This window comes from Aquarana catesbeiana, linkage group LG03 (assembly GCF_042186555.1).
Source record: "Aquarana catesbeiana isolate 2022-GZ linkage group LG03, ASM4218655v1, whole genome shotgun sequence".
Lineage (NCBI taxonomy): Eukaryota > Metazoa > Chordata > Amphibia > Anura > Ranidae > Aquarana > Aquarana catesbeiana.
In genome coordinates, this window is record NC_133326.1 from 243,475,545 (window position 1) to 243,502,568 (window position 27,024).

At 39.9% G+C, this 27,024-nt stretch overlaps 1 protein-coding gene across 18 annotated transcripts in view; it reads left to right on the forward strand.

Moving 5' to 3' along the window:
- NRCAM (neuronal cell adhesion molecule) overlaps positions 1-27,024 on the forward strand; it is a 320,212-nt gene that overhangs the window by 250,625 nt on the left and 42,563 nt on the right. For 12 of the 18 annotated variants that reach the window (XM_073619920.1, XM_073619921.1, XM_073619911.1 and 9 more), the window contains 10 exons: positions 3,200-3,384; positions 5,966-6,097; positions 7,340-7,483; positions 7,576-7,684; positions 10,391-10,557; positions 10,652-10,799; positions 12,298-12,422; positions 20,095-20,124; positions 23,308-23,409; positions 25,206-25,403. In XM_073619920.1, the coding sequence (XP_073476021.1) occupies positions 3,200-3,384; positions 5,966-6,097; positions 7,340-7,483; positions 7,576-7,684; positions 10,391-10,557; positions 10,652-10,799; positions 12,298-12,422; positions 20,095-20,124; positions 23,308-23,409; positions 25,206-25,403 (1,340 nt within the window). The remainder of the gene's footprint in view (positions 1-3,199; positions 3,385-5,965; positions 6,098-7,339; positions 7,484-7,575; positions 7,685-10,390; positions 10,558-10,651; positions 10,800-12,297; positions 12,423-20,094; positions 20,125-23,307; positions 23,410-25,205; positions 25,404-27,024) is intronic. The other 6 variants (XM_073619922.1, XM_073619923.1, XM_073619924.1 and 3 more) reach the window with 1 other exon arrangement.

Sequence of the window (27,024 nt, forward strand, 5' to 3'; positions counted from 1 at the left end):
AAATGCTAGAAGCTTGGCTAATAAAACGGAAAAACTGGAGCTGCTGATACACGAGGAGGATTTTGACTTTGTGGGAATATCAGAAATTTGGTTTGACAGTTCACATGACTAAATAGAAATGATTACCTACACACCAGCATCCATCCAACATGTTTATTGAAAAACTGCCACCAGGACTATGACAACAGACCAAAGGGTGACAACGTTTCAGACATACATTGTGCTTATTCAAAGCACAATGTATGTGTGAAATATCGTCATCCTTTGATCCTGGTGTCAGTTTTTCAATAAACCTGTTGGATGGGTGTTGGTGTACAGCTAATCTTTTCTATTTGGTCTACATGTTCACAGTTGCGAGCCAGAGCTAACACCCAGCCCTTCCTTTCTGGTAGATTATCATATTACCATACATACTAGCTCACATGACTGGCTGGTAACTGTTCAGGGGTATTCCTTATATTGGAGGGACAGGGAGGGTAGAAGAGGGGTAGGGATGTGCCTGTATATCAAAAATGATTTCCTAGGGAACATGAGAGATAACATTGCCAACACGCCCTCTAGCTTGAAGGAAGAGGATCTCCTATTACAGTTAGAAATAGTGGCGAGGCAGGGCAATGTTATAATGGGGAACTTCAATTATCCAGATATTGACTGGACAGAAGTAACTACCCACTCATTTAAGGATCATCATTTTGGGATAATTGCATGGACAAGTTGGTGGATACCCCAACTAGAGATAATGCATTGCTAGATATGCTGATTACAAATAATTCCGACCCTCCTCTATCCAAACTATCCACTCGCTCTATCCAAAATGAAAAAAAAAAAGTTTTGCCTATAGTACTACTTTACCACAAATAAATCACCAGGACCTGGTGGCTTACAAGAACTTAGCCAGGTTAGTCAGACCACTGTTCCTAATTTTTATGGACAGCGTACTGACTGGAATGGTACCAGCTGATTGGTGAAAAGCCAACGTGGTACCAATATTTAAAAAAGAGCAGAAACATATACCTGGAAACTACAGGCCATTCAGTCTAACATCGATAGTATGTAAACTGTTATACAAGATTTTAGGCGCACTTGCCCCAAAGCACCCACCCCCCATGTTGAGGGCATGCGGCATGGTATGGTTTGGGGGGGGGGCGCTCAATTGTCCCCTCCCTTTTGTGACCTGCCGGGCTGCATGCTCAGATAAGGGTCTGGTATAGATTTGGGGGGGGGGGGCACACCATTTTTTTTTTATTTTGACGTGGGAGGGACCCCACACCGTTTTTTTCACGATTTATTTATTTTTTGACAGCTGATGACTCTCACACTGTTGAGTGTGTTTACAGTGTATTTAAAGAAGAAAAAAATGCATGCAAAAATGCATAAAAAACAAGGGTTTAAAAACGCACCGCAAAATGTGCCTGAAAAACACATGAAGCGTAGCCTGTATAGATGTAATCCTAGACTAAAGGAACGACAGCTCCAGGATGAATACCGCTGCGACAGATGTGAGCAGGTGGTCCTTCTGGAAGCTCACATCAGAGATCCAGAGGAGCAAATTGCAACACTGGGCAGAACTGACAATCTTCTAAGGGATCTTCTGCTCACTGAGCAGGTGGTTAATGGGATTGATGTGGAGGGCAGGGGGTTAAGGCAGGATTATTAGGTAAGAAGATGGGTTACTGTAGTCAGAGGGAGTGGTAGGGGCTCATAGAAAAGGAAAGCTGGCTCTGGGTTTGAGCACCTAAACAAATTTGCCAAGTTTGGTGAAGATGTGCGGTAAACTCAGAGTTGGCAGCCCTAGATGTCACTGCTACCCCTACCCACTGAGAGAGCAGTCCATCTAGTAGGGGTGGTGAGGGTAGTGCAGAAAAGCCTAGACAGTGGTGGTAATAGAGGATTCTATAATCCGAAGGACTGATTGAACAAATTGTTGCCAGGATCGCCTCAACCGAATGGTTGACAAGGTTCAACACATGGTGGACCAGGTTGTTAAATTACTGGGAGTGACTAGGCATGACCTAGCTGTCTTGATCCATGTTGGAACCAATGACACAATACATGGAAGGTTTCTAGAGCACTGGGCTGTCTTTTCATTGCGGTACAACCTATATGCTAAAGATGGTTTGCACCTAAATGGAAGGGGGTCTGTTGTCCTGGGGGAGAGGTTTATGGGAAGGCTGGAAGAGTATTTCAACTTTGATTGAGGGGGAGGGTGAATTAGATTATAATGGGTCAAACAGGGGTCAGTCCCTAATGGTGGGTGGAATGAGGGAAGATGAGAGGAGGGCTATGGCGGGTGAAAAAAAGGTTCCCATGTTACAAACAACCATTAGAAACTGTACTATTTGTACTGCAAAAAAAATTATGAAAAATACATGTGCAAAATGTGACAGTGAATTAAAGTGTTTGTTCACCAATGCCAGATTTCTGCCAAGCAAAATGGGTGAGTTGGAGGCTTTGTTGCACAAAGAGAACTATGATTTAATTGGTATTGCTGAACCTTGGCTTCATTCTTTACATGATTGGGCTATTAGTATTCCTGGCTATGCTCTCTGGAGAGACCGGGTACAACACAAAGGTGGTGAAGTCTATCTCTCTGGGTAAAGGAGCCGCCTCCTTTACCCTGCACCCGGAAGTGATGTCACTCCTGAGTCCAGCATTCCCCGTTGTTCAGAATAGGCTGCAAGTGCAGGAATCCACCTGTGTAAGCCGCCAGGTGGAGCCCAGAGACACAGACACAAAGAGAGACCCCCTCTGGATTACACTGCAGGATTAATGTCACAATGTGTTTATCTGTATTCCCTTCATTAGTAGCATGTTTACTTTTTACCACTAAATGGTTCCAAAATACTGCACCTAGAGGCGCTGTGCTTTCTTCCTTTTTAGATGCCCGCACAGGTTGAACTGGATTGACTGGTGTCTTTATTCAACCTTACCTAATATGTAACTTTGAAGTATGTTGTACACACATAAATAGTGGCTTTTTCAAGACTATGGCTGCATGCAGCCATTCACTTGTATGTCAGGCAGCTCCCCAGGTGTGGGAAAATGCCTGGAATTTTACGCCCAGCATATTTTCAGCCTCTCACCATCCATGTGCATGAGACAATTCACTTATTTCTGGAGCAAATTATGTTTCTTCTGTCTACTATGCACATACATATTTCTTTTATAGCACTTCAGCATTCGTGTTGCTGTCTTTCAGGCCTACACCAGAAATTCGTTGGAATAAAGAAGGAGCCGAACTACCAAGTGACAGAGTGTTCTACGAAAACTTTAATAAAACTTTGAAGATTGTAGATGTGTCAGAAGCTGATGCTGGGAAGTACAGATGTGCAGCTCACAATATTAGGGGCTCAGTTCACCATATCATAACAGTAATTGTCAAAGGTAAGTGGTAACAAAACAACTATTTGTAACACTGCCACCTGAGAGTCAATAGCCTAAAGCTGGGTATACACGCTCAGTTTTTTCACTCAACCTAGTGAGCTGAACGCAAAAAAATCTGAAAGATTGTCATATTAACACAAGTGATAATAGTGCAGCAATCTTCCCCACTGTGCCTTTATATTCTGATAGGGTGATTGCCCCCTTGCCAGAACACAATGATCGGCTGCTGATTGGGTGCTGATTTTCAAGCAAGACCACTCAACAGAAGCCAGTCATGAGACCAGCTTCTGAGGGACAGGCATCTGTATACACTGTCCGAATGTTGACCGGTTCCTGCTGAACTGGCCGATATTCAGATAGTGTGTACCCAGTCCTATAATAGATAACAATCATGTGGATTAATTACATGTACCGCAGCACAACCCAATAAGGCAATAAATGTATTTCCTCTGGTTGCTCCAGTCCAGTTTGTATCAAGCCTCAATAACAACAAAAAAAAGTGCAACTAATAGGTAAAAATATTTCAGTGCTGTTAATCGCAGAAATGTTGCAAATCTGGAAGCTTGTTCAGATAGCAGAGGGAGGACAGAGCATCCAGAAATCACACCAAGTGCTTTGGATTGAGGCAATATACACTATAGAAGGACTTTTTTTTTATTGCAGAGGTTTACAACTGCATTAAAGCTAAGGAAAGTGGCTCTGTAACCCAGAGCAATATAATTTACCTGCTTTTTTACAACTTTGGGCACCATGGGGTAATATTTCTATTTGACATCTATTCAATCTGATAAATTAGCCTGGACGATTTGATAAAATGACAATAAAAGTTTTTTTTTTTTTTTTTTTTTTTTTTTAGTGTAGATGATAGTGAAGATACCTACAGCCTGTACTGTGATTGACTGTTGCCCGAGTCCTACAAAGCAAATTAAATGTTAATGGTCATAATTATTTTTCTAAAACAGGGACACATTTTATTTAAAATTTTAAGTTTAGGTTGAGGAATGAATGACCAAAACATAAGTAATGCAAAGTGAAATACATGTAGATTTTATTAAACATACATTATGCTCACTTTTTAATCAGCAGCATTTTCAGATAGTCCCAAAACGCTGATGATATTTATTAAGAACTCTAAATGAAGCAGAGATTAAAGACTCATATATTTTCTAGAATGTATTACCTTTTTTTTCAGAATAATGTCGGAGAAGAAGCTGGTTGCCATGGTAATCCATGGCAATGCTTTCTATTCCTGTCCAAATGATTTACTCTGCAAAAAAAGCACAGTTCTTCCTATGCCATAGGCATTGCCCTTTCTACAGAAGAAATTTGCACAGTGCACACTTGACTGATGTGTGCTGTGAATAGGGTCCACAGGTGGAGCAGACATTGCTGAATTTTACTGTGAAATACAAATCTCATCTCTCGGGTTGAGGTTGATAGTGTAATACGGATGTGGTATAGATTACAGAATATCTAATGTTATATAATGGTTTATCTGTAATGCTGTGCATATCCTAAAGTTGTATTAACCCTTTCATGACTAAGCCTATTTCTGACATTTGTTGCTTACAAGTTAAAATCTGTATTTTTTGCTAGAAAATTACTTAGAACCCCCAAACATATATATTTTTTAGCAGAGAATCTAGAGAATAAACTGGCAATCGTTGCAAAATTTTATGTCACACTGTATTTGCGCAGCAGTCTTTTAAACACAATTTAATCGTGGATCGGGTCTCCCGGTGGGACGGGAGGCCAGGAAGAGCGGCAGAAGGCGGCTAGCAGGGGGGGCGTCCCCTTTCACTCCTCCGGGATAACAGCCGAGCGGCTTTTAGCCGCATCGGTTGTTATCCCTGAAAGCCGACCGCCCGCTCTAAGAAACGGTACCAGGATGATGCCTGCAGCTGCAGGCATCATCCCTTTATAACCCCTGAAAGCCAAAACCGCATATGTGCGTACGCTCGGCAGGAAGGAGTTAAACCCAAAAACTTGTATTGAATGTATTAAAGTGATACTAAAGTCTCATTTTTTTTTCATTTCAAAATAACAAACATGTCATACTTACCTGCTCTGTGCAGTGGTTTTGCACAGAGCAGCTCAGATCCTCTTCTTCTCGGGTCCCTCGCCAGCGCTCCTGGCCCCTCCCTCCTGCCAAGTGCCCCCACAGCAAGCAGCTTGCTATGGAGGCACCCAAACTTTAATGGTGCTCTTTAATGCTCTTTAATGGTGCCCCACTGCTGTCAGCCAGTGAGGAGTGAGAGTCCTGGACAGCCAAGAATCTTGTGCAACATCGCTGGGTTGAGATCGGGTTGAGGTAAGTATTAGAGGGGGCTGCTGCATACAGAAGGTTTTTTATTCTAATGCATAGAATGCATTAAGATAAAAAAAACTTCTAACTTTACAACCACTTTAATTTCTTAAATAGCACATCATTTCAATGCTTATACAAGCTGTATTTGGTAAATGTCACACATTTTGTTATAGCTAATATGCTTATGTGAACTACTTGTTAGATGGTTTGGGATAAATTTATAATTTTCCCAGAAATACCTACTGATTACTCCTCTGTTGGTCTCTTTTGCAGCTGCACCATACTGGATCACTGGACCTAAGAATCTTGTATTGTCGCCAGGAGAGGATGGCACATTGATTTGTAGAGCCAATGGAAATCCTCCTCCCTCTATTACATGGCTAATAAACGGAGTGGCAATTAATTGTACGTAATACAAAACTCTTGTTTACTGCACACCTTGTACGTAATAGAGAACAATTACATTATTCCATTCCAGGGCTTGAGATTCACTATGCATACAATCATATTACAGAGCCACTCAATTTGTAGAACCTTGTAGCAGATTTCCATTGCAAACATTATTGACAGCATTAGGGCAACCTACCAACATCACTGCCGTATTAGCATATTTTAGATATTTTTGGAGGATAGACAACTCCAACAATAAACCACCAAAAATAAACAAAAAGGACTGTAGCACAGAGAGTGGTATATTTTGCTCATTAAACAGCATATGAATCAAACAACGTTTTAGGCTTTCGTTCCCTTTATCAAGCTCGATAAAGGGCAGAGATACATGAAATGTTGTTGGATTTATATGCTGTTTAGTGAGCAATAAATATTGCAACCCCTCTCTCTTTTGGTTTGTAGGATAAAATAAAAGTGTGCCACATAACCTTCCAAGCACACCCTTAAGATGCTGAAAACAGATGCTTGGAGTCCATCTCTCCTCCATTGATGGGCTTAATTCTAAAGATCTTTTATGACCAAGCCCATTGGGCGAAAGATGCTAGAGAGGTGGTTCTGGGGGCTGGGCCATGTGCTGGAGCTTGTCAACTGATTACATTTTTGCCTGTAAAGACATCATCAGTGTGTGACTTCTCCAGTGGATAATACGCTCTATTGTTATATATATATATATATATATACTGTATACATAATATATACTATACTAAATATAAATACAGTGGTAGGTTGCCTTGGTTTAATTATGATCAAAACCTGGTATAAAGTGGTTATAGCTGTTAGAGAACTACCCGTTTAAGGCCAACACAACTTTCTTTTTACTTTGCCTTACCAAATACAGTCATGCAAGATTTGCTTCCCTCCCAAGCAGAACTTGTCTTTGACCTTACAGCCACATTGAAAAGTGGCACAATGTTAGCAGTTTATTGAAATAAGGGTGATTCTTATGTGGCTGACAGTTACAGAATTAACTGAGGGTGGCATTTTTAATGGACAACTGTTTTGGAAATGATAGCAAAACTATAAGTCACGAGGCTGCTTCGTCGGTCTAGCTCCTGTTGTCATGAATAAAAAGGCCTTGTTAAGACATTGTTGAGTAGTCTTTGCATCTTTTGTCTTTTAAAAAGATTGAAAATGTATTTTTTGTGGCATTTAAAAAAACTGATCACAATACATGTAACCTGTAATATGTTTCTGCAGTGGCTCCTCATGACCCGAGCAGAAGAGTAGAAGGAGATACAGTGATGTTTACAAAGGTGCAAGAACGAGCTAGCGCAGTCTACCAGTGTAATGTTTCTAATATATATGGTTACCAGTTGGCAAATGCATTTGTAAATGTTCTAGGTAAGACAAGGCATTGTTATTTCTTTTTTATAGATGGTAACATATATTATTTTCTTGAATTTCTTATCAGCAAAATGTGCTTATTGTTTTAGCTGAGAAGCCACGGATCCTTTCATCAAAGAAGGTTTATCAAGTCATTGCTAATAAAGCTGCCTTTCTTGACTGCCCCTTTTTTGGGTCACCTGTTCCTCATATAGAATGGTAAGGCAAAAGGTTCTGTATTTTATTAAAATGCTGTTATAATGTATGTGACACTCAAACAAAAATACCAAAATACAGGCAAAACACAGACATTAACAAAAGCACTCTCTAGTGGAGTGAGGAAGGGTTAGAACCTCCCATTGACACTAGTGCCCTAAATGTCCTATTATCTCATGGACAAAAAGTAAGAACTTTCCCCGGTTACAGAAAGCAATGTAAACATGACAGTTGTTCCAACCCCTCTTCGCTGAAAACTAGAAAAAAAATATTTTGCTCTGGAGTTAGCCTTTAAAGTGATCTTAAGTTAATGTTTTTGCAGATGCCATAAGACACCTAGTGCAAAATCATATTTCTGAGATTTGCACTTTTACTAATAAAAAAATTCAGTATGCACTGGTGACATTTGCAATTTTTATTACTTCTAATTGAAATATTCTAATATGTTGGCACCTAGTAAATATGCCAGCTTGTACTAAGTAGGTTTGTTTTCTTTACACTGAGGGCTGAATCACACTTTTGTGTTATGGGCTAGTTATTAGCGCATTGCGGTCTCTTACATTTTGAATGGCACCCCAATGCACTAAGGAAAAGCAACTCCAACAAACAAGCATTACAGTGTATTACAACTCACAGTAATGCACAACTGTGCTTTGTGGTGCGCTGTGCCATAAAAAATTCTGCACGTCTATTATTTTGTCTTGTATGGTGCATTAACAGCCATTCATTTGAATAAGCTGCCTTAATGCAATGCACTTTATGCAACATAACAGGAGATTATGCTTGCACATTAATGCAATGCATCACAATGGATAGGTCAGGATGGGGCCTTATGGTTTTGTACTCTGGTAATGATTCTATTAACGGCTTCCCAAGACAGATTATTGTGGTTTAGATGTACAACTTTGAATCCATATCCTTGGGCAGCATTTTAATGGTAAACTGAAAATTAACTTACCCATATGCCTGTTCCAGGTCAGTAACTTACAGACACTGAAAGTACTGAAACCAGAGTCAGCTAGGCAACTAGCATTTTCAGGAATGGTTGGCAATGGCTGTCTTTTTTTTTTCAGCATACAACGTGTAAAATATGTATTGAACACGTCACCATTTTCCTAGGTAAATATATTTCTAAAGGTGCTATTGACATGAAAATGTCACCACATGTCGGTAACAACTCATACAATCCATACATACAAAGAAACCAAAACAAATAAGTTCAGAAATTAAATTATGTGTAATAAAATTGAATGACACAGGGAAAAAGTATTGAACACGCTACCTGAAATTTATTTAATACTTTGTACAAAATCCTTTGTTGGTAATGATCGCTTCAAGACTCTAGTCACATGCATTGCTCAGGTGTGATTTTGGCCCATTCTTCCACACAGTCTTCAAATCTTGAAGGATCCATGGGCCTCTTCTATGAACTCTGATCTTTATTTCTTTCCATAGATTTTCTATTGGATTCAAGTCAGGTGATTGGCTGGGCCATTCTAGCAGCTTTATTTTCTTCCTTTGAAACCAATTGAGAGTTTCCTTGGCTTTGTGTTTGGGATCATTGTCTTGCTGAAATGTCCACCCTTGTTTCATCTTCATCACCCTGGTAGATGGGAACAGATTTTTATCAAGAATGTCTTGGTACAATTTTCCATTCATCCTTCCTTCAATGATATGAAGTTTGCCAGTACCGTATGATGAAAAACAGCCCCATACCATGATGTTCCCACCTCCAAACATCACTGTTGGTATTAGGGTGTTTTTGGGGTGATGAGCAGTGCCATTTGACCTCCAAACATGGTGTGTATTATGGCATCCAAAGAGTTACATTTTGGTCTCATCTGACCAGACTAAATTCTCCTCGTATTTCACAGGCTTGTCTAAATGTTGTGCAGCAAACTTTAAACAAGCTTCAACATGCTTTTTCTTCAGCAATGGAGTCTTGCGTGGTGAGCATACATAGAGGCCATGGCAGTTGAGTGCATTACTTATTGTTTTCTTTGAAACAATTGGACCTGCTAATTCCAAGTCTTTCTGAAGCTCTCCACAAGTGACTTGGCTTTTAGACAACTCTTCTGATAATTCTTTTCACGCCAGTTTATCATGAAATGATGTTCTTTCCACTTCCGGATTATGGCCCCAGCAGTGCTCACTGGAACATTCAAAAGTTTAGAAATCCTCCTGTAATTAATACCATCAGTATGTTTTGCAACGATAAGGTTGTGAAGGTCTTGAGAGGGCTCTTTGCTTTTACCCATCATGAGATGTTTCTTGTGTGACTCCTTGGTAATGAGACACCTTTTTAGATGCCATCAGTTGAGACTGAACCAGCTTATATTAATTTGCACTGACCAGGGGCAGGATTGCTTTCTAATTACTGATCGATTTCAGCTGGCGTCTTGGCTTTCCATGCCTTTTTGCACCTCCCTTTCTTCATGTGTTCAATACTTTTTCCCTGTGTCATTCCATTTTATTACACATAACTTAATTTAAGAACGTATTTGGTTTGGTTTCTTTGTATGGATTGCATGGGTTGTTACGGACATGTAGTGAAAATTTTATGTCAATAGCACCTTTAGAAATATATTTACCTAGAAAAATGGTGACGTGTTCAGTGCCTATTTTACTGTATATTCATTTGCAGTTCAGTAACTGATATTCCTTTCTTGTATTCTTCATAATTCTTAATGTGTTTATTCTTTGTTGAAGGTTTAAAGCCACGCAAGCCAGTGTTCTGTATGGTAATGGGTATATTTTCCATGATAATGGGACACTAGAAGTGCCTGTTGCCCAGAAAGACAGCACTGGGACCTACACATGTGTAGCCAGAAATAAATTAGGAACAGACCAAAAAACTGTCGAGCTTGAAGTCAAAGGTAATGAAAGATTCATAGGTTAAACACATCAAATTGGAGACTCAGGATATGTTTAGGAATACACATGTATAATTTATTCTGTTTTGCTTTTTAGATCCAACAATGATTATCTCTCAACCAGAATACAAAGTGGTTCAGAGATATGGTAGTGTATCCTTTGAATGCAAAGTTAAGCACGATCCCACTCTAGCAGCAGAAGTACTGTGGCTGAAAGACAACAGTGACCTGTCCATTGATGAAAGGTAGTGAAACTTTTTTTAAGTAACTTAATATATACTGTATGCAGCGTGAGATAATTGGACAGATGAAACCATAGAGAAGAGAATAAGGCTTCATGTACACAGGACGTTTCCCAACCTCTCCTGAATGCTGGAACATCACAGCTAGTAATCCACGTTTAAAAACATGTGTTTAGCAGCGTTTAAAAGCCACATTTAGCGGCATTTAGCCGCATTTGCGTTTAGAAGTGTTTACTAAAGATAACCTCAGGAGACCCTCCCAAATGATTAGAAAGCACTAAAAACAAGTGTTTATTAACTATTTCAGCCATTTTATGAGAGAACAGTGTGAGTAGCAGCTGAGAAAGCAGGGTGCTTGTAGCTAGCTGTTACTTTTTGGTTGGTTTGTTAATATGGATCCCATGATGAGCATGTGTGAGGAAAAGCTCCTGATGTTGTTTTTGCTGAGGCTCCAAAGATGTAGAAAATTGCATGAGAGGACCAGAGTTCGTCGCTATTGGACATATCCATTGATGGCTCAACGGATGTCCACAGGATACTTTTCTAATATGTATGTTCAGCTGCATAATTACCCAGAGAAATCTTTTACTTTTACACGCATGTCAATTGCCACCTTTGACGTTCTCTTGGAAAAGGTTAGACCCCGTATAGTTCGCATGGACACCAACATGAGGAAAAGCTTGCCACCAGAGGAACGTCTGTTGGTGATTCTCAACTTCAGCGTCAAGTAATGCAAGTCGGGTATTGTACAGCATAATTGGCTGATGAGGGGAATATCACATGTATATTAAGCTTGCAGGCAGTGATAATTGTGTTTTTAGCATTTTCCAGGCCCAAAAGTAATAAATAAAATGTTTAAAAACGCTTCTAGACCAAAGCGCGCCTAAACACGGGTAGCCGTGTTTAGCCGCATTTGGCGTTTGAAATGCCTCTAAACACAGCTACCTAGAAACGACTATAAACGAACCAGTGTACATATACTGATAAGATAACAGAGGAGCGTTCAGGAGCAGTTGAAAAAAAATGCCCAAATGCTCCTAAACGTCCGTTTACCAGCAGCAGTGTACATGAGGCCTTAGACTTTATCATGCTATTAATTTATTTTTTACTCTTACTTAAAGGATAAGTAGACTTTCAAACGAAATGCATTTATTCTTTTTGCCCCTTTTTCCCTCTTCAAGAAAAGACTTGCAATCTTGCTTGCAGCCTTCTGAGGTTGCTTGCATCCCTCTGCTGAACTCCTGTGTGCTAACAGTTTCTAAAATGGCCCCCTATAAAGCTATTAGATTAGTAGTGGGGGGCAGGTGCCGAAGCCCATGACAACCAAAGAGCATTCCTGACTACAGGAAGCTGAAATTTGGATGTTTTGAATATTTGTTACCCGGTCATTATACAGTCCCATATTAAATCGGCCTAAAAGTTATTTATTAAATGTCTATAATCAGAAAGCATTAACTACCCTACACAAATCAAGGGTAAAACAACAATCTTTCCTTTCTAGATTCATTGTCGAAAAGGAGCGCCTGACTATCAAGAACATAACAGACAAGGATAAAGGCACTTACACTTGTGTAGCAAATACTACCTTGGACAGCGCCTCTGCTAGTGCAGTGCTCACTGTTGTTGGTAAGACTTAACTAGTGTTTTTCATTTGGGCTTTCAGTTTGTCTTTACTACATTTAAACCGGCCCAGCATTAGAAAATATATGTTCAATGAAGCTTGTTGTAATTATTACTTAAACCAAAAGCTGATAATATTAAAGACTGCTAAGATGATTTTGGCTGATTCTGTCATTGCAAAGCAAGTATTAGCTCGCTAGTTCAGGTTTTCCGCACAGTAAAATCGCCAGTGTTAAAATCCTGATGTTACGTTTTACAGTAAAGTGTTAATATTATGGTATTGAATTACAGGAAATTAACACTATTAGTGTAAACAATCCTCTCTATCCAGTGAAAATACAGAGTTGAACAACTTTCAGGCCCCTTACACACGATTGACGCGCAAAGATCCGCCTGTTTGTTTTTCAGGCGAATCTGAGCGGGCCACCCATTGATTTGTTGGGCAGGCAGAAGTCAGCGGAGATGTGTCCGCTGACACCCGCCTGCCATCCGATCCAACAAGATCTGCTGAAAACAGATGGATTGCGATGCGATCCAGCGAATCAGATGGGATCAGGCATGCTGTCCGTTTTCATCTGATCTTCCTTTAGAAGAGAGTGGGGCTCTGATAGGTCCGTCCCTGCACAGTGAGCAGAGACGGACTTGTCATCCGCCTGCTCAGTGGGGATCAATGGAGCGATCCCCCACAGAGCTAGCGGAGTCCGCTGAGAAAGGGCCTTATGAGTGTTAATTTAACTATGAACAGTGTGGATTATATAAACACCAGGAAAGGGTTTATATAATCCCACAGAGTTAAATTTAACACTGCCGATTTTACTTTGAGGTATACTTAAGTTAGGTTAGGTTTGCAGGTATACTTAAAGCGTTTGTAAACACAACATTTCATATTCCTGATATGTGCCTGCTGTACCATGTACTTGTATGAAAAAGTGTCCTGTTATCTTTTATTGCTTTCTTTGTGTGAAATCCCTGGTGTTCCTGCTAGTCCCTCTCCTTTCATATTAGAAATGGACCACACTAAGCAGGAGAGCACAGCATGGTCAGTTCTCTAGCTATGCTGGGAACTCAGGTTGCTCTCCTCCAATGATCAAAATTGTCCTGACATGCCCTCTGCTGCACAGCCTTTCACTGGGGGAGATCAGTGTCCTGCAGCTTCTCCTCCCCCAGCTCGCTGAGAACACAGGGGATTGATCACTTATAAAAAAGGTATTTATAATGTTTTTTTATAGCTATACACAAATGTTTTGCCTTTCATTTCTATTTTAATCTGAATGGGTTTGTTACTCTATTAAACTGAGGATTTACAATCACTTTAAGTTTAAAGCTAATGTTTATTCTGCTTATATTTTTAATACAAAACGACAAACCGTGCAGCACTAAAATCTCCAATTGTGATCTTTAAATTATACAGACTAAACACTTCATCCCAAAATAGTGAACAATATGCACACAAAATATATATGCCAAGTGGTTATTTCATTAAAAAAGAAAATGTCCACATAGTCCATAGTCCACAGTCCTCTTTCCATCTGCCTCTATTTTAGTACTTTTAGGCTGGGTTCACACTATTGCGAATTGGATGCGGTTTCCCCGCATCCAATTCAAAATAGCAGGAGATTTTGACCTGCTCCATATGGAGCCGGTTCACACATCTCCACTGCTGCTCCATGGCGAATTTGCACAGGAGCCCTGTGTGTCTTTTGGTCTGTTTCAGGTCCGAATTCAGCCAAAAGTTCGGGCTGAAATCGGACCTGAAACAGTGAACAGGGACACACCAGACTCCTGCTGTGAGCCGCATGCGAAGATAGTGTGAACCCAGCCTTATATAATTTCCAAACATATTCTGGATGCCTTCACACAATTAAGAGCTCCCACCAGTGTGTTCAAAGCTCTCACCTTTTAAAGGATAAGTTCACCCTTTTAAAGAAAATAATAAATGCACATCTTTTTGCAGGTAAAAAAATATGCGTTTATTATTTTTTTTATTGGAATCTGAAAGCATTGCACCCACAATCAGCAGATTGTGGATGCTATGCAGGGCTCTTGCAGGCCCTGAGTGTAAGCTGTTTGGCCAAACATCATACGGCCAAGCAGTTACGCATTAACAGGAACCATCAATGAACTACCACAGCGTTCAACAGCACCGTGGTAGTTGATTGAGAACTACAAGCCAACAGCCGCAAAGGCTGCTGGACCTAGTAGTTTTCAATTTTTACAGAACTCTATGAATTAGTGATGTGGCCAGGCGGGCAGAGCCCCATATGGCCACATTCTTTACAGATTCTGACAGAGAGCGGAGGAAGAACATCCCCTGCCACCTGTGACATCGGGGAGCCGGGGAGTTGCAGGGGCTGGTGGATTTGTAACATGTTACACCCTAAGGGTGTAAGGCCCCTTTCACATGATAAGCTGTCCGTTTTTCAGGTGGATCCCAGCGGGCCATCTATTGGCTACTATGGAGAAGCTGAAGTCAGTAAAGATGTGTCTGCTGACACCCGTCTGCCATCCGATGCACTCAAGACAGACGTATGGCGATATGTCTGCCATCCGTCTTGGCGGATCGGATCAAATGACATCTGATGAAAACGGACATGCTGTCTGTTTTCGTCCGATCTCCCCATAGAGATCAGCGGGGCTTTAAGGAAGGAATCTCTAAGTAGGATATCCCAAGTGCTGTCAAAATATTCCTTCTTTCAACCTCTCTCTACCGATGTCCTTATACTCTCAGTGGAATAATACATTTCCATATACAGGGGGTCCCCGGGTTACAAACAAGATAGGGACTGTAGGTTTGTTCTTAAGTTGAATCTGTTTGTAAGTCGGAACAGGTACATTTTTTAAGTGTAGCTCCAGCCAAAAAAACTATTTTTAAGCTTTTTGGATAGCATAGGGAAGGGTTAACACCCCTGTAATGTTCGTTTTGCTGTCTGTGCCCCTATTCAGAAGATTTCACCTCACTTTCTGTCCCAATGACAATTGGATTTTGAAAATTTTGGGTTGTTGTGGAAACGAGCCTTGGTGATAAAGCATTAGTGGAGGTACCTTTTCCCCATAATAGCTCTTACAGGAGTGAATTTCCCTTCCTAGGGGTAGATTTCCTCCCACTTCCTGTTGTCTCCTTCCGTTTGTAAGTAGGAGTCGTTTGTAAGTCGGATGTTTGTAACTAGGGGACCCCCTGTAGTGCTCTATGCTGAATCATTTCTAAAATCACAAGCAAGATTAAAAACACTCACTTTAGGTTAGTAGCATCCAGGCACTAATGAACCCTCAATGTCACAGTCTCTAAACTTGTCGTCACTGTGCTGTACATAGCTTCCTGAAAACATCAAATACAATCTGTCTCAGTAAATCTGTCAAGAACTGTCAGCCCTTGTGCAAGCAGTGGTAGACTGCATTCACAGGCAGACTGCCTTAGGTAATGCCCATATTTGATGCTGGACCTCCATGACTGAAGGAACTAAAATCCAATGAATTAAATGGGTGGACCAGTAACAATAAGGCTAGCGAGGAAAGGGCTAGATTATACTATATGTCCTCTAGCCAGGAAATGAGGTGGGCTCTATCAGACTGAGAAAACTCAGTGTGCAGTGAAATCAGAGTAAATAATTTTGATACATAGGTTCAGGTTTAACGTCATTGATCAAGGGTTTAGGTTTAAGGGTTAGGTATAGATGATGATAATAGGTTGGATAAGAGTTTATACTGCAAATATGACACTTTTTTTTCATCTCATATTTCCTATATGCACTGTTTGGCTTATTTTTGTGTTATCTATTCAGTGGAGGAAACAACAGAAAATGGCTCCTATTGTTTTACACTTATAGTTATCACCCATCAATTTTAATGTTTTAAAAACCCAGATATCATGATAGTTTCCTGGGAACAACAGGCAGTGATACGGTACAGTAAAACTCCAGGAATTGCAGCAATTTTAAGATTTCTGGCTTCCAAGAAGTTAAGTCTAATAAGGTGTAAGGACTTATCTCTTTTATTTACTATGGACATTTTTACTGAACACTAGGAGTACTGCTATCAGAGGAACTGGCTCAGTTAAAGCTTAATAAAGCAATGGGTCCTGATGGTATTCATCCCAGAGTTCTAAGAGAACTTCAAAGTATAACTGTTGGACCATTACTGGATCTTCTTAATCAATCTCTTCTAACAAGAGATGTTCCCCATGACTGGCAGACAGCTAATATTGTACCTATCCACAAGAAGGATAGCAAGTTAGAAGCTGTCAATTATAGGCCAGTTAATGTAACATCTGTTGTAGTCAAGGTAATGGAATCACTCCTAAAAAGAATCATCATTGATCACTTCAAATCACCCAACTTACCGAACCCAAAGCAGCATGACTTTACTGAAGGCAGATCATGTCAGACTAGTCTGATTTAATTTTTTAACTATATCACTAATGTTTTAGACCAGGGTGGCCAGGGTAGCCTATCTTGATTTCAGCACGACAATTGATAGAGGTCCACATAATGATCGACATTGTAGTAAAAAAGGTTGTACAAACTAGGACTTAACCCTTGGGAGGTTCAGTGGATATGCAGCTGGCTAAAGAATAGATATCAGAGTGTGGTTGTAAATGGGGTTCACTCGGAACAGAAACCAGTCGCTAGTGGTGTACCACAAGGCTCTGTACTGGGTTCTGTTCTTTGTAATCTATATGTAAGTGATATGATTAAAAGCTTGCTGGAAAACAGTGGAAACTGCAGTTCAGTGTTTCTATATGTAAAATAATGCACATAGGATAAAAGGAGAAAGTACAATATTGGGGGTACTTTTTGGCCAGCACTGCAGAGGAAAAAGTTTTGGGGGTACCTATTTCAGGTGATTGAAAAATTAGCAAACAGTGTGACCAGGCAGTGGGAAAAGCAAATAGAATTCTAGGATACATCACTAGAGGGATTACCAACAGGAGGAAGGAGGTCCTGATTCCCCATTATAGATCTTTAGGCTGGGTTCACGCTATTGCGAATTGGATGCGGCTTTCCTCCACATCCAATTCGCATAGCAGGAGATTGTGACCGGCTCTCTATGGAGCCGGTTCACACATCTCCACAGCGGCTCCGGTGCAAATTGCGCAGGAGCCCTGTGTGTCTTTTGGTTTGTTTCAGGTCCGAATTCAGCCAAAAATTCGGACCTAGCCTAAGTTAGACCTCATTTACAATACTGTGTCCAGTTCTGGAGACTTCACTTACAAAAAGATATTGATAAGATAGAACAAGTCCAGAGATGGGTAACAAAAAGTCTGAGGGATAAAACATATCAGGAGACACTTCAGGAAAGAAGGGAAAGGGGAGACATCAAATACATCAAGGGGGAAAATAAGGTTCAGGAGAGCCATATTTTCAATATGAAGCCAAGATCAAGAACACAGAGAGATGACTTACAGGTAAAACTAGCAGAAGAAAAGTTCAAAACTAATCTTAGAAAATATTATTTTACTGAAAGGGCAGTTGAAGCTTGGAATAGATTTTCAGCAGAGGAAGTGAGTCATTAAACAGTAAGTGGTTTCAAACATGCTTGGGACAAACATAGATCCATTTTAAAAAATTGTCTTTTTTTTCTGTTGTCACTGTTCTATGTTTCTATGCTATACTTCTAGGCCCCGACGCTGGCCCTTTGGGTCTCCAATCCTGAAGCTGCAGAGTCTTTTGCTTCTGCCTTCCCCTCCTCTCCTTTTGGCCAATCACAGAAAGTTTTGTATTATGTGAACCCATCCACAAATTCCAAAGCCTTCTGTGAATGGACAGCAAGGGGGAGGGTTAAGAAGAGCAGCTGCTGTCTAGCAGTTCAGTATATCTTTCCTGCAGGAGTGCCAGGAATGTAGCTATACTCCTGGTGCTTAGTAAAAAATGTAAACATTAAATTAAAGAGAAAAGTCCACAGATGGCAAATACCTTGTTGGACTTAACCCCCTAAACCAGCATATTTTTTAAAGTGCTGCAGCGAGTTCTGCTTTCAGTTATTTGGTAGCCCAGAAGTAAAGCATACCCAGCTGCTTTTATAAATAAAACAGAACTTTTACCATGTCATAGTTTTTCTTTAAACCCATAGGGGGTTATTTACTAAAGGAAAAAAAACACTTAGAACTGCAAGTGCACTTGGAAGTTAAATCGCTGTAGATCCGAGGGGGACATGCAAGGAAAATAAAAAACAGCATTTTAGCCTGCACATTATTGGATGATAAAATCAGCAGAGCTTCCACTCATTTCAGATCTACCCCTCAGATTTAGAGCGACTGCACTTTCAAGTGCAAAGTGGATTTGCCTTTCGTAAATAACCCCCAAAGTTCACTCTGCTTTTAGTAATACTGTCTTATGTGTACATGCCAGATTTATCTGTATATTATATGTACTTCTTTAAGAAGTGTATAATATTAAATATATTATCGTAATTAAACTACAGTTCTATCTTGCTATAAATTTAGTCATCCTGGTCATTTGTAGCCACCTTAATAAAATGCACACTAGAGGAAATCATGAGTCAGCTTGTCACACAGTAAATCAAATAGTTTCATATTTCATGGTTACTCATTTATAAACTTGTTTTATATTACTTAATAATTATTTGTTTTAGTGTACCAAAAGACTATACAAAAACACATGCAAATCAGAGTGCATTCATGACCTTCAGTTTGCAAAGCATGCCGGATGGCAGTTCTTTCAGTCTCAAATCTAATTGCGCGGAGTCCATGCCTATCAAGTCTCTGAGTCATTCTGCTGTAGTTTGACCTCTCCGAGAAGAACTGTGTTTGGAGTACTAGAGTACTCTGGTCTTGTTTGGAGTTACAATATGCTGACTGCAAAACCATAAACATGACATAATTCCTATGTATTATCTCATATTTACTTAATGAAATTTTTTATAAAACAACAATAAAAAAAAGTGTATGTCTCTTAACTGATTTGCAATATTTAGCTTTTGTATATTTACTCGCAGTCATAAGTGAAGGTACAGTGTCCACAGGATTTGTATGCTAAACTTTTTGAATACACATTTCAATATTCAGTCTGTTTCTAAAGATACTAGTTCAGATTTATGGAAAGTGGGCCTGTGTCAAATTAACCAATCACTTTGCATGTTTTCTGAAAATGAAATGAAATTATCATAGTTAAGTTCTTAGCACCCCGTCAAGTGTTGATTTCATTCGTAAAGAGAAATAGACTTTGATTGATATGACATCACAACCTTTTGAAAAAGATCACTTTGACAAATTGTTGCTGCAGTGCATGGTATCCAGAAAATATCAGTCCAAGCAAGGTACATGGGCTAATGGGTTTGTATTTGCAGATGCATCACCTTAGCTGGAGTTCAGGCTGCACATAGACACTCATTCCCATGTATCTATAGTATGCATTGATTATGATGGTAAACACAGGCTGTAATGCATATCCTCTGCAGGTTACAGCACAGCAAGGCTCACTGTATAGAAGCCACAGATGTGGCTTCTATGAAAGATGTGATGTACTGTGCAGTGACCTTTGCAAAGATGTGATTACAGAAACTCATCTAATATGCCATTTTCAATAAACCTACTCAGACAAATAAAGATTTCAAAAAATATTTTTTTTCAGTTAACCCTACTAAAATATGGTTAAATTGGTTGGTTTGGCCATTGTTTTGGGGCCATTGATTGTTGCTAATACTTTGTTAATATTCCTTGCAGAAGCTACTCTGCCACCACCTGTAAAGAACGGTAAAACAAAACTTCCACTCATGTATATGTTTCTGCTTTAAACATATCACAAGTTCATCATGTCCATTTTTTATGACAACGTTGCATGGCATTTTCTGATTTTTATTTTACTACATGCATATTTTAAAGGGGAAATATGCATTTTACAATTAGAAATACACGTAGAAATCTACACTATGCATTACTATTACTGCTAAATGTCAGTGTCAGACTTAACAGAAGATCATCTGCTGCTCACTAGCCTTATGCTGCGTACACACGATCGCCCATTCCGACAACAAAATCCATGTTTTTTTTCCCACGGATGTTGGCTCAAACTTGTCTTGCATACACACGGTCACACAAATCCTGTCGGAAATTCCGAACGTCAAGAACTTGGTGATGTACAACACGTAGGACGAGCCAAGAAAAATGAAGTTCAATAGCCAGTGCGGCTCTTCTGCTTGATTCCGAGCATGCGTGGCACTTTGTACGTCGGAATTGTGTACACACGATCGGAATTTACGACAATGGATTTTGTTGTCGGAAAATTTGAGATCCAGATCTCAAATTTTGTTTGTCGGAAATTCCGACGGAAAATGTCCGATGGAGCCTACACACGGTCGGAATTGACAACAAGCTACCATCGGACATTTCCCGTCGGGAAATCCGACCGTGTGTATGTGGCATTAGTGTGCATCCGGAATGTTGTTCACATGTCTGGCTCATGTAAATGTTTTTACAGCTGTCTAAGGCTACCTGTCTTATTGGGAGGATGGTCAGGCCTACATAATTGTCAGACCACCCTCATAGGGCTGTATAAACCTGTAAGGTCAGCTATGTAGACCTACAGGGTTATGTAAATGAAGTGGAGAGGAGCAGATTGCCAAAACAGCAGTCTGACAGCAGTTTATTAGTAGGGAAGAGTGTTAATCAGAACAGGTTTTATAACCTGTCTGATCAATTGTTTTCCCCAATAAAAGCAAGCCTGCAGGGTTGGAAGTCTCCCATAGACATTTTGGTTAAGCCAACAGTCATCCAATATCTGTGTGTGTAACTTAATATCTCAAAATCAATAAGAAATTTACACTGAATGTTATTTTATGCTCTTTGGGGCAATTTGTAGCAACTCCATTTATGCCCCAGTCTGACCCTGCATAATACCCTATTTGTAAATGATTATTGATAAGTCTAATTGAAAATTTTCACCATTTTCGATAATTAAAAGCACTGTATGATCATGCTGATTATTTTTAATTTGATAGCTGACCAAGCTCATCATGTATAATTACAGCATCCCAAATTTGTTTTGTTTTACTGACACTGATGCTTCCCCTTTAATGAAAATTTTTTTTTGGTAATTATAATTGTCATTTTTGCATGGCTTATGCTGCAACAAAATGGTTCATTTGTGCCCACATATCTTTCTGCTGCTAGATATGACAAGGATCTTTAGTTCGTAGTTGTGTTGTGGTACTTTTTGTGTTGTACAGTGTGTTGGTTGGAAGTCTTGTGTTTATAGTATTACTGTGCAAGTGACCCTTCATTTTAACACAGTTATGTGATTGCTGTCAAGGGGCACATTATGGATTATTACATATGTTGTGCATTATTTTTTTAAAGTTCTGTCGATTTTTAAAGATTGAGGCAAGATGGAGCACCCACCATCTGTCATGGAGACTATGGTGGCAAACATGACAGGGTGCGTGGGTCTATTGTTTAGCTAGAATTCCCAGAGATTAAAAGAGCATGGCGAAGATTAAAGTGAAATGAGGCATATAGCTAAATTACCAGTTGAAAAACTTACAATATATGGATGAAGGTTTTTGGACAACTGACCAACAGACCTTACTGGACATCCAACTCAAGACTATGGGCATTAGTTTGGAATTTCTCCAGCTACCTTTATGTCTATACCCAGATAGCAAGCAATTGTGCTGCAAGTTTGAAAATGACTTGCTAAGCTATTGCTAGACTTGCCAGGCTTCACAAGTTTGTTGCACATTTGCAGCAAGTCCGCATTGCATGACTCCAGATCAACTTTTTTTGCAAACATTCTGCAAGTCTGGTGCAAGTTCTGGTTCAGTTATGTTGTGCAATAGTCATCCCACCAAAGGGGTCACTGTGGCTGAGTTTTCATGCTGTAGACTTGCAGAGCTCTTGCTGTAGACGCACCACTGCAACTTTGCTCTTGCTAGAGACTTGCCACCCAAATTTGCTACAAATTGGAAAAGTGACAACTAGAACTTGTGCTTCAAGTGCTCTGCAAGTGTACAACTTGACAGTGAAAATGTACAGCAAGTTAACAGACTTACAATTCAACACTGGCACAAATTTGTGGCAAGTTATCCTTGCTATCTGAGTAATATCTGAGTCTCCACTCTTCTCGGAGGGCATTCAGCATGATATTGGAGTGTGTTTCTGGAAGTGTTGCCCATTTATTTGAAAAGATAATTGTCAATTAGAACCTCATCACCTCAGAAGCTGAACCAGAAAACAGTAATGGTTTACCAGGAAGAAACAGAATGATCATCCTGACTAATAGAGGTGTTTCTCTTACAAGAATGGGCAACACGTCCATGGTTAGATAAAGCATATCTGTTTGAACTGTGTGTCTACCTGTTTTATGGTGTATCACTTTATATCCTCAAACTTTCTCCTCAAACAGAAATATTGGTTTTGGGTGAACTTAGCCTCTGAATTCCTGCTACAGTATGGGTCATATGAATGATTGCAGGTAAACTGCAAAGGCAGGAACTTCTCTAGTAGAGCAGAGTGCCAGACTCTGTATTTATATACATTGGTACTGAACATACAGAAAGATATAAGACCGAAAATGCTATAGCTCTGAATAATGGAGTATTATAAAATAACAGAAGTAAATTTTGCACTGAACGCAGCATGGAATTTTGCTTTATTTATGGCTGCACTGAAAACTTTATGATATTTTCACATTTATTTATCTACAGAAACATTGTCTTTCTCTTCTGCCAGCGTTGTGTATCTGACCTGCCACTGCTGTCATTTACAGTGCAATGATTGGCTGCATGTGAATGGGCTCACTCATTTTTTTTCCTTTTTGCTTCATATGAATTAGTAGATATGCTTCAAAGATTATTTTCTGCAAGTGCAGCTAATCTCTCTCAGTTATTTATTATAGGATACAGCCTATTTACACTATATAATGAAACATTTGACTTTCAGATCGGCCAGAGGCACCTTCTGATTTGGAATTGACTGATCCTCTTGAAAAGAGCGTGCAGCTGTCATGGGTGTCAGGGGATGACAATAACAGTCCTATTACTGGTAAGTTAAAATGGTTGTAAAGTAATTTTTTTAAATTAAAATAATAAACATGGTATACTTACCTGCTCTGTGGAATGGTATTGCTCATAGCGGCCCTGATACTCTTCATCCTGGAGTCCCTCACCGGTGCTCTTGGCTCCTCCTCTTTTATGTGTGCTCCCATAACAAGTCACTTGCTATTGGGGCACACCTGCAGACTTGTTCCCAACCTGAGCTGTGTGTGTTAATAGAGCACAGCTTGACCCAGCCCCCTGCTCTATCCTCACAGGATTTGATTAACAGCAGCAAGAGCCAGTGGCTCCCGCTGCTGCCTCTGTGTTCTGTGAGGAGAGGAACACAGAGCAGCACAACTGCAGACACAATGCTGAATTGAGATAGGACTCAGGTATGTATATGGGAAGGTGAGGGGTAATACAATTACTGGGATATTTTTTACCCTGATGCAAGGGGTGCATTAGGGTAAAAAAAAAATGTCCTGCCTTTAGAACCACTTTAAAACTAACTGGGAATCGCCCACTTTCTAAATTACAGGCTGCATTTCACTAAACTTAATGTATTGCAGCTACATTGAACCATCAAGAATAGATGCATTAAACAGTCCATGTGTTTGTAATTTTTCTATTTATTATTATTACCAATAAATAGATAATATTTTAAGCTTCCTGAACATGTTTCTCTATATATAACAAAACAGTGTTGCGCTGCCTAAATAACAAAGTGACTACAAATAAATCCTTATAAGAATATATGATTAGCTTGCGGGATATCAAGATACTTAGTGCGCAATCAAATATTCGTGTTCCCTAATTGGAAATAATAAACACTGAAAAATAACAGTGATAATGATACAAACAGTCCACACAATCAAACAATGACGTCACCACTGCAGCTCCCCCTACTGATGGGATGACGTCATCCTGCGAGCATCTTGTCGTTTCTATCCATTCTGAGCCCGCACTGCTTAAGTGCTGCATTTGTAAGTAACGTTTTAACATTTTTAATGAGGAAATAAACTGTTTTGATATACGGAGAGCACTAGGTTTGCCTTTTCTATTCCTAATGTGCATCGGACCCCATTGAGGGAATGTATACTGGCTGATATCCACGCAATCAGCCGGTGGCAGCACAGATGGAATAGGAGCTCCATGATCAGCTGATCCGTTTCATCCCTGAGAGGGAACCTGCTATTTCTGACCTTCTGGTGAAACGGGTCAGAGCTTGAGGTGATGACCAGGATATTGAGGTGGAGGAGAGCACTTTCAACGTTTATGCACTATTGGTGTTGTCTGCGTGTGAAAACCATTTTTGTTCAGAAGATTGAGGATTGTCTTTTGGACTTTTATCACATTTTTTGATTGTGTGGACTGTTTGTATCATTATCACTGTGTTATTTTTCAGTGTTTATTATTCCCAATTAGGGAACATGAATATTTGATTGCAAACTAAGTATCTTGCTATCCCACAAGCTTATAATATATTCTTATAAGGATTAATTTGTAGTCACTTTGTTATTTAGGCAGCGCAACACTGTTTTGTTATATATACTACGTATGTGAAGTGACCACATTTTTCTGTGTGTGCAGCAGCCAGGTGGGGGGGGGGGGGGTATTTTTATATATATATTTTTTGGGGGGTATTATTTTGGTGGTATCTTTGTGATATCACTCACTGTTTATCACTGTTTTAGAGGTGATTTAGGTTATTAATACATATTTGCGCTGATAGATTTTTGTTTTTCAAATTTTTCTCTATAGAATTTATATTTTTACCTTCCTGAACATTTTTTTTCTCTATAGAATTTATCATTGAATATGAAGATGCCATGCGTGAACCAGGCATGTGGCACCTCCAGACCAAAGTTAGCGGTACACAGACTACAGCATTTCTGAGTCTTTCTCCTTATGTTAACTACTCCTTCCGAGTTATTGCTGTTAATGAAATTGGCAGAAGTGACCCCAGTGTACCTTCTGAACGCTACATGACAAAGGCAGCAGGTTTGTAAAATATGTCTAATCTCACCTCATTGATGCTAAAATTAATATATTTAGTTGTAATGTTTTTGTGCCTTCTATGTTAGTACCACGTTGACCACTTTGCATCCGACTGTAGCCAAAAAATACTTGTTTTTTTTTGTGTTTTTTTTTTTAGTTTTGAATAGACATGTGAAGTACTGGCCATAGATGGATAGAATTATGAACAAAAAGTCTTAGGAAAAATTGGACGAAAAATCTCAGGACATTAATTTGTTGTTTGAAAGATTTTGTGTTTTTTTAGCATATGATTGATTTTGAAATGAATGGACTTTACCGAACAAAAACCACATACACTGATAGAGATTGATTTGTTTGGGAAACATTTTCCATCCCGCGCCTTTGAATTTTCTCATCAATGCGGTGGAAAATAAATGTCGTTTTGACCCCACTAATGATTAGAAAAATTAACACACTTTCTAAGAACCTTCTTTTCCTAAGAATTTTCGTTTGGAATTCTACCCATCTATGGCCAGCTTAAGTACTACTGTCAAGTTTTTATTGCCATCTGTGATGCTGTTAAGATTTCACCGTAATTCCTGTCCCTGTGAAATGAGGGGAGTGGCCATCAGCGGAAGTCTCCCCACTCTCATAATGCAAAGGCTCAGCAGGGAGGATTCAATGCGGATGGGGGAATTGAATCATTTTTATTCCATTTAAACCGCTAGTTGAACAAAAAAAGAATCATCTCTTTTGAACTGTTTGTAAAACCCATTTCTTGTAAAATCTCAATAAAATATGGTAAAGAATCATCTATGGGCTGCCTTAGAGGTTTTAACCCTTTAGCACTATTCAAAACTAGAAAACATTTGCCTAGAGCTGTGCTATGAGAAATGCAAAAAAAAAAGCAATAGCAAAGTAGTTCCCATCTTCCTATCTCGATGGGTGTCATGGTTATGCAGTAATCTTTCTCTGTCAGCTTACCTTTCCTCCATGTGTTCACCTTTAGAGGCCAGCCTCCCTCACCTGACTGCTTATATAATCTTCCTTAAGCATAGCTCCACCTCAGCCTCTAATTAGGAACACTATATTAACCTGTGCATTGCTAGCCAGCCTTGCTGATCAGCCATTGTGTGTTTAGCTTTCGTGTGCAACTTGCTGTGTCTTCTACGTCTGATTCCAGTTACCAATCTTGGCCTGTTCTCGACTATCCCTGTCTGCTTGTGACCCTGACCTTTGGCGTGTTCTATGTTTATCCTTGTCTTTGGCTTATCCCTTTACTATCCTTGTTGTTCCAGCCTGCTGCTTCCTTCCTCTTCTCCTGTAGTCTATCGTGAGCGTGAGCTGTGAGACCCTGGGGGCCGCGACCTGGAGCCAGACTGCAGTGCAGTCCATCCTCACCACTAGAGGCTCTGGTGAAGACCTGCTGGCTCTTAGACTCCGTGCCCTGGGGAATCTATGCTCTAGCTCCCAGTGGGATCTGTGTTGGTGCTCCATTAGACCTGCTTCTTGAACCTCAATCCGCAGCAGTCAGTCCTAGTGTTCACTACCATAGTGGCGCACTCCTGACTCCTACGGAGTGCAGCTGTCACCTGGTCTCAGGTGACCTGACAATGGGTTTCCTTTAGTCACTGTTGCCTGATTG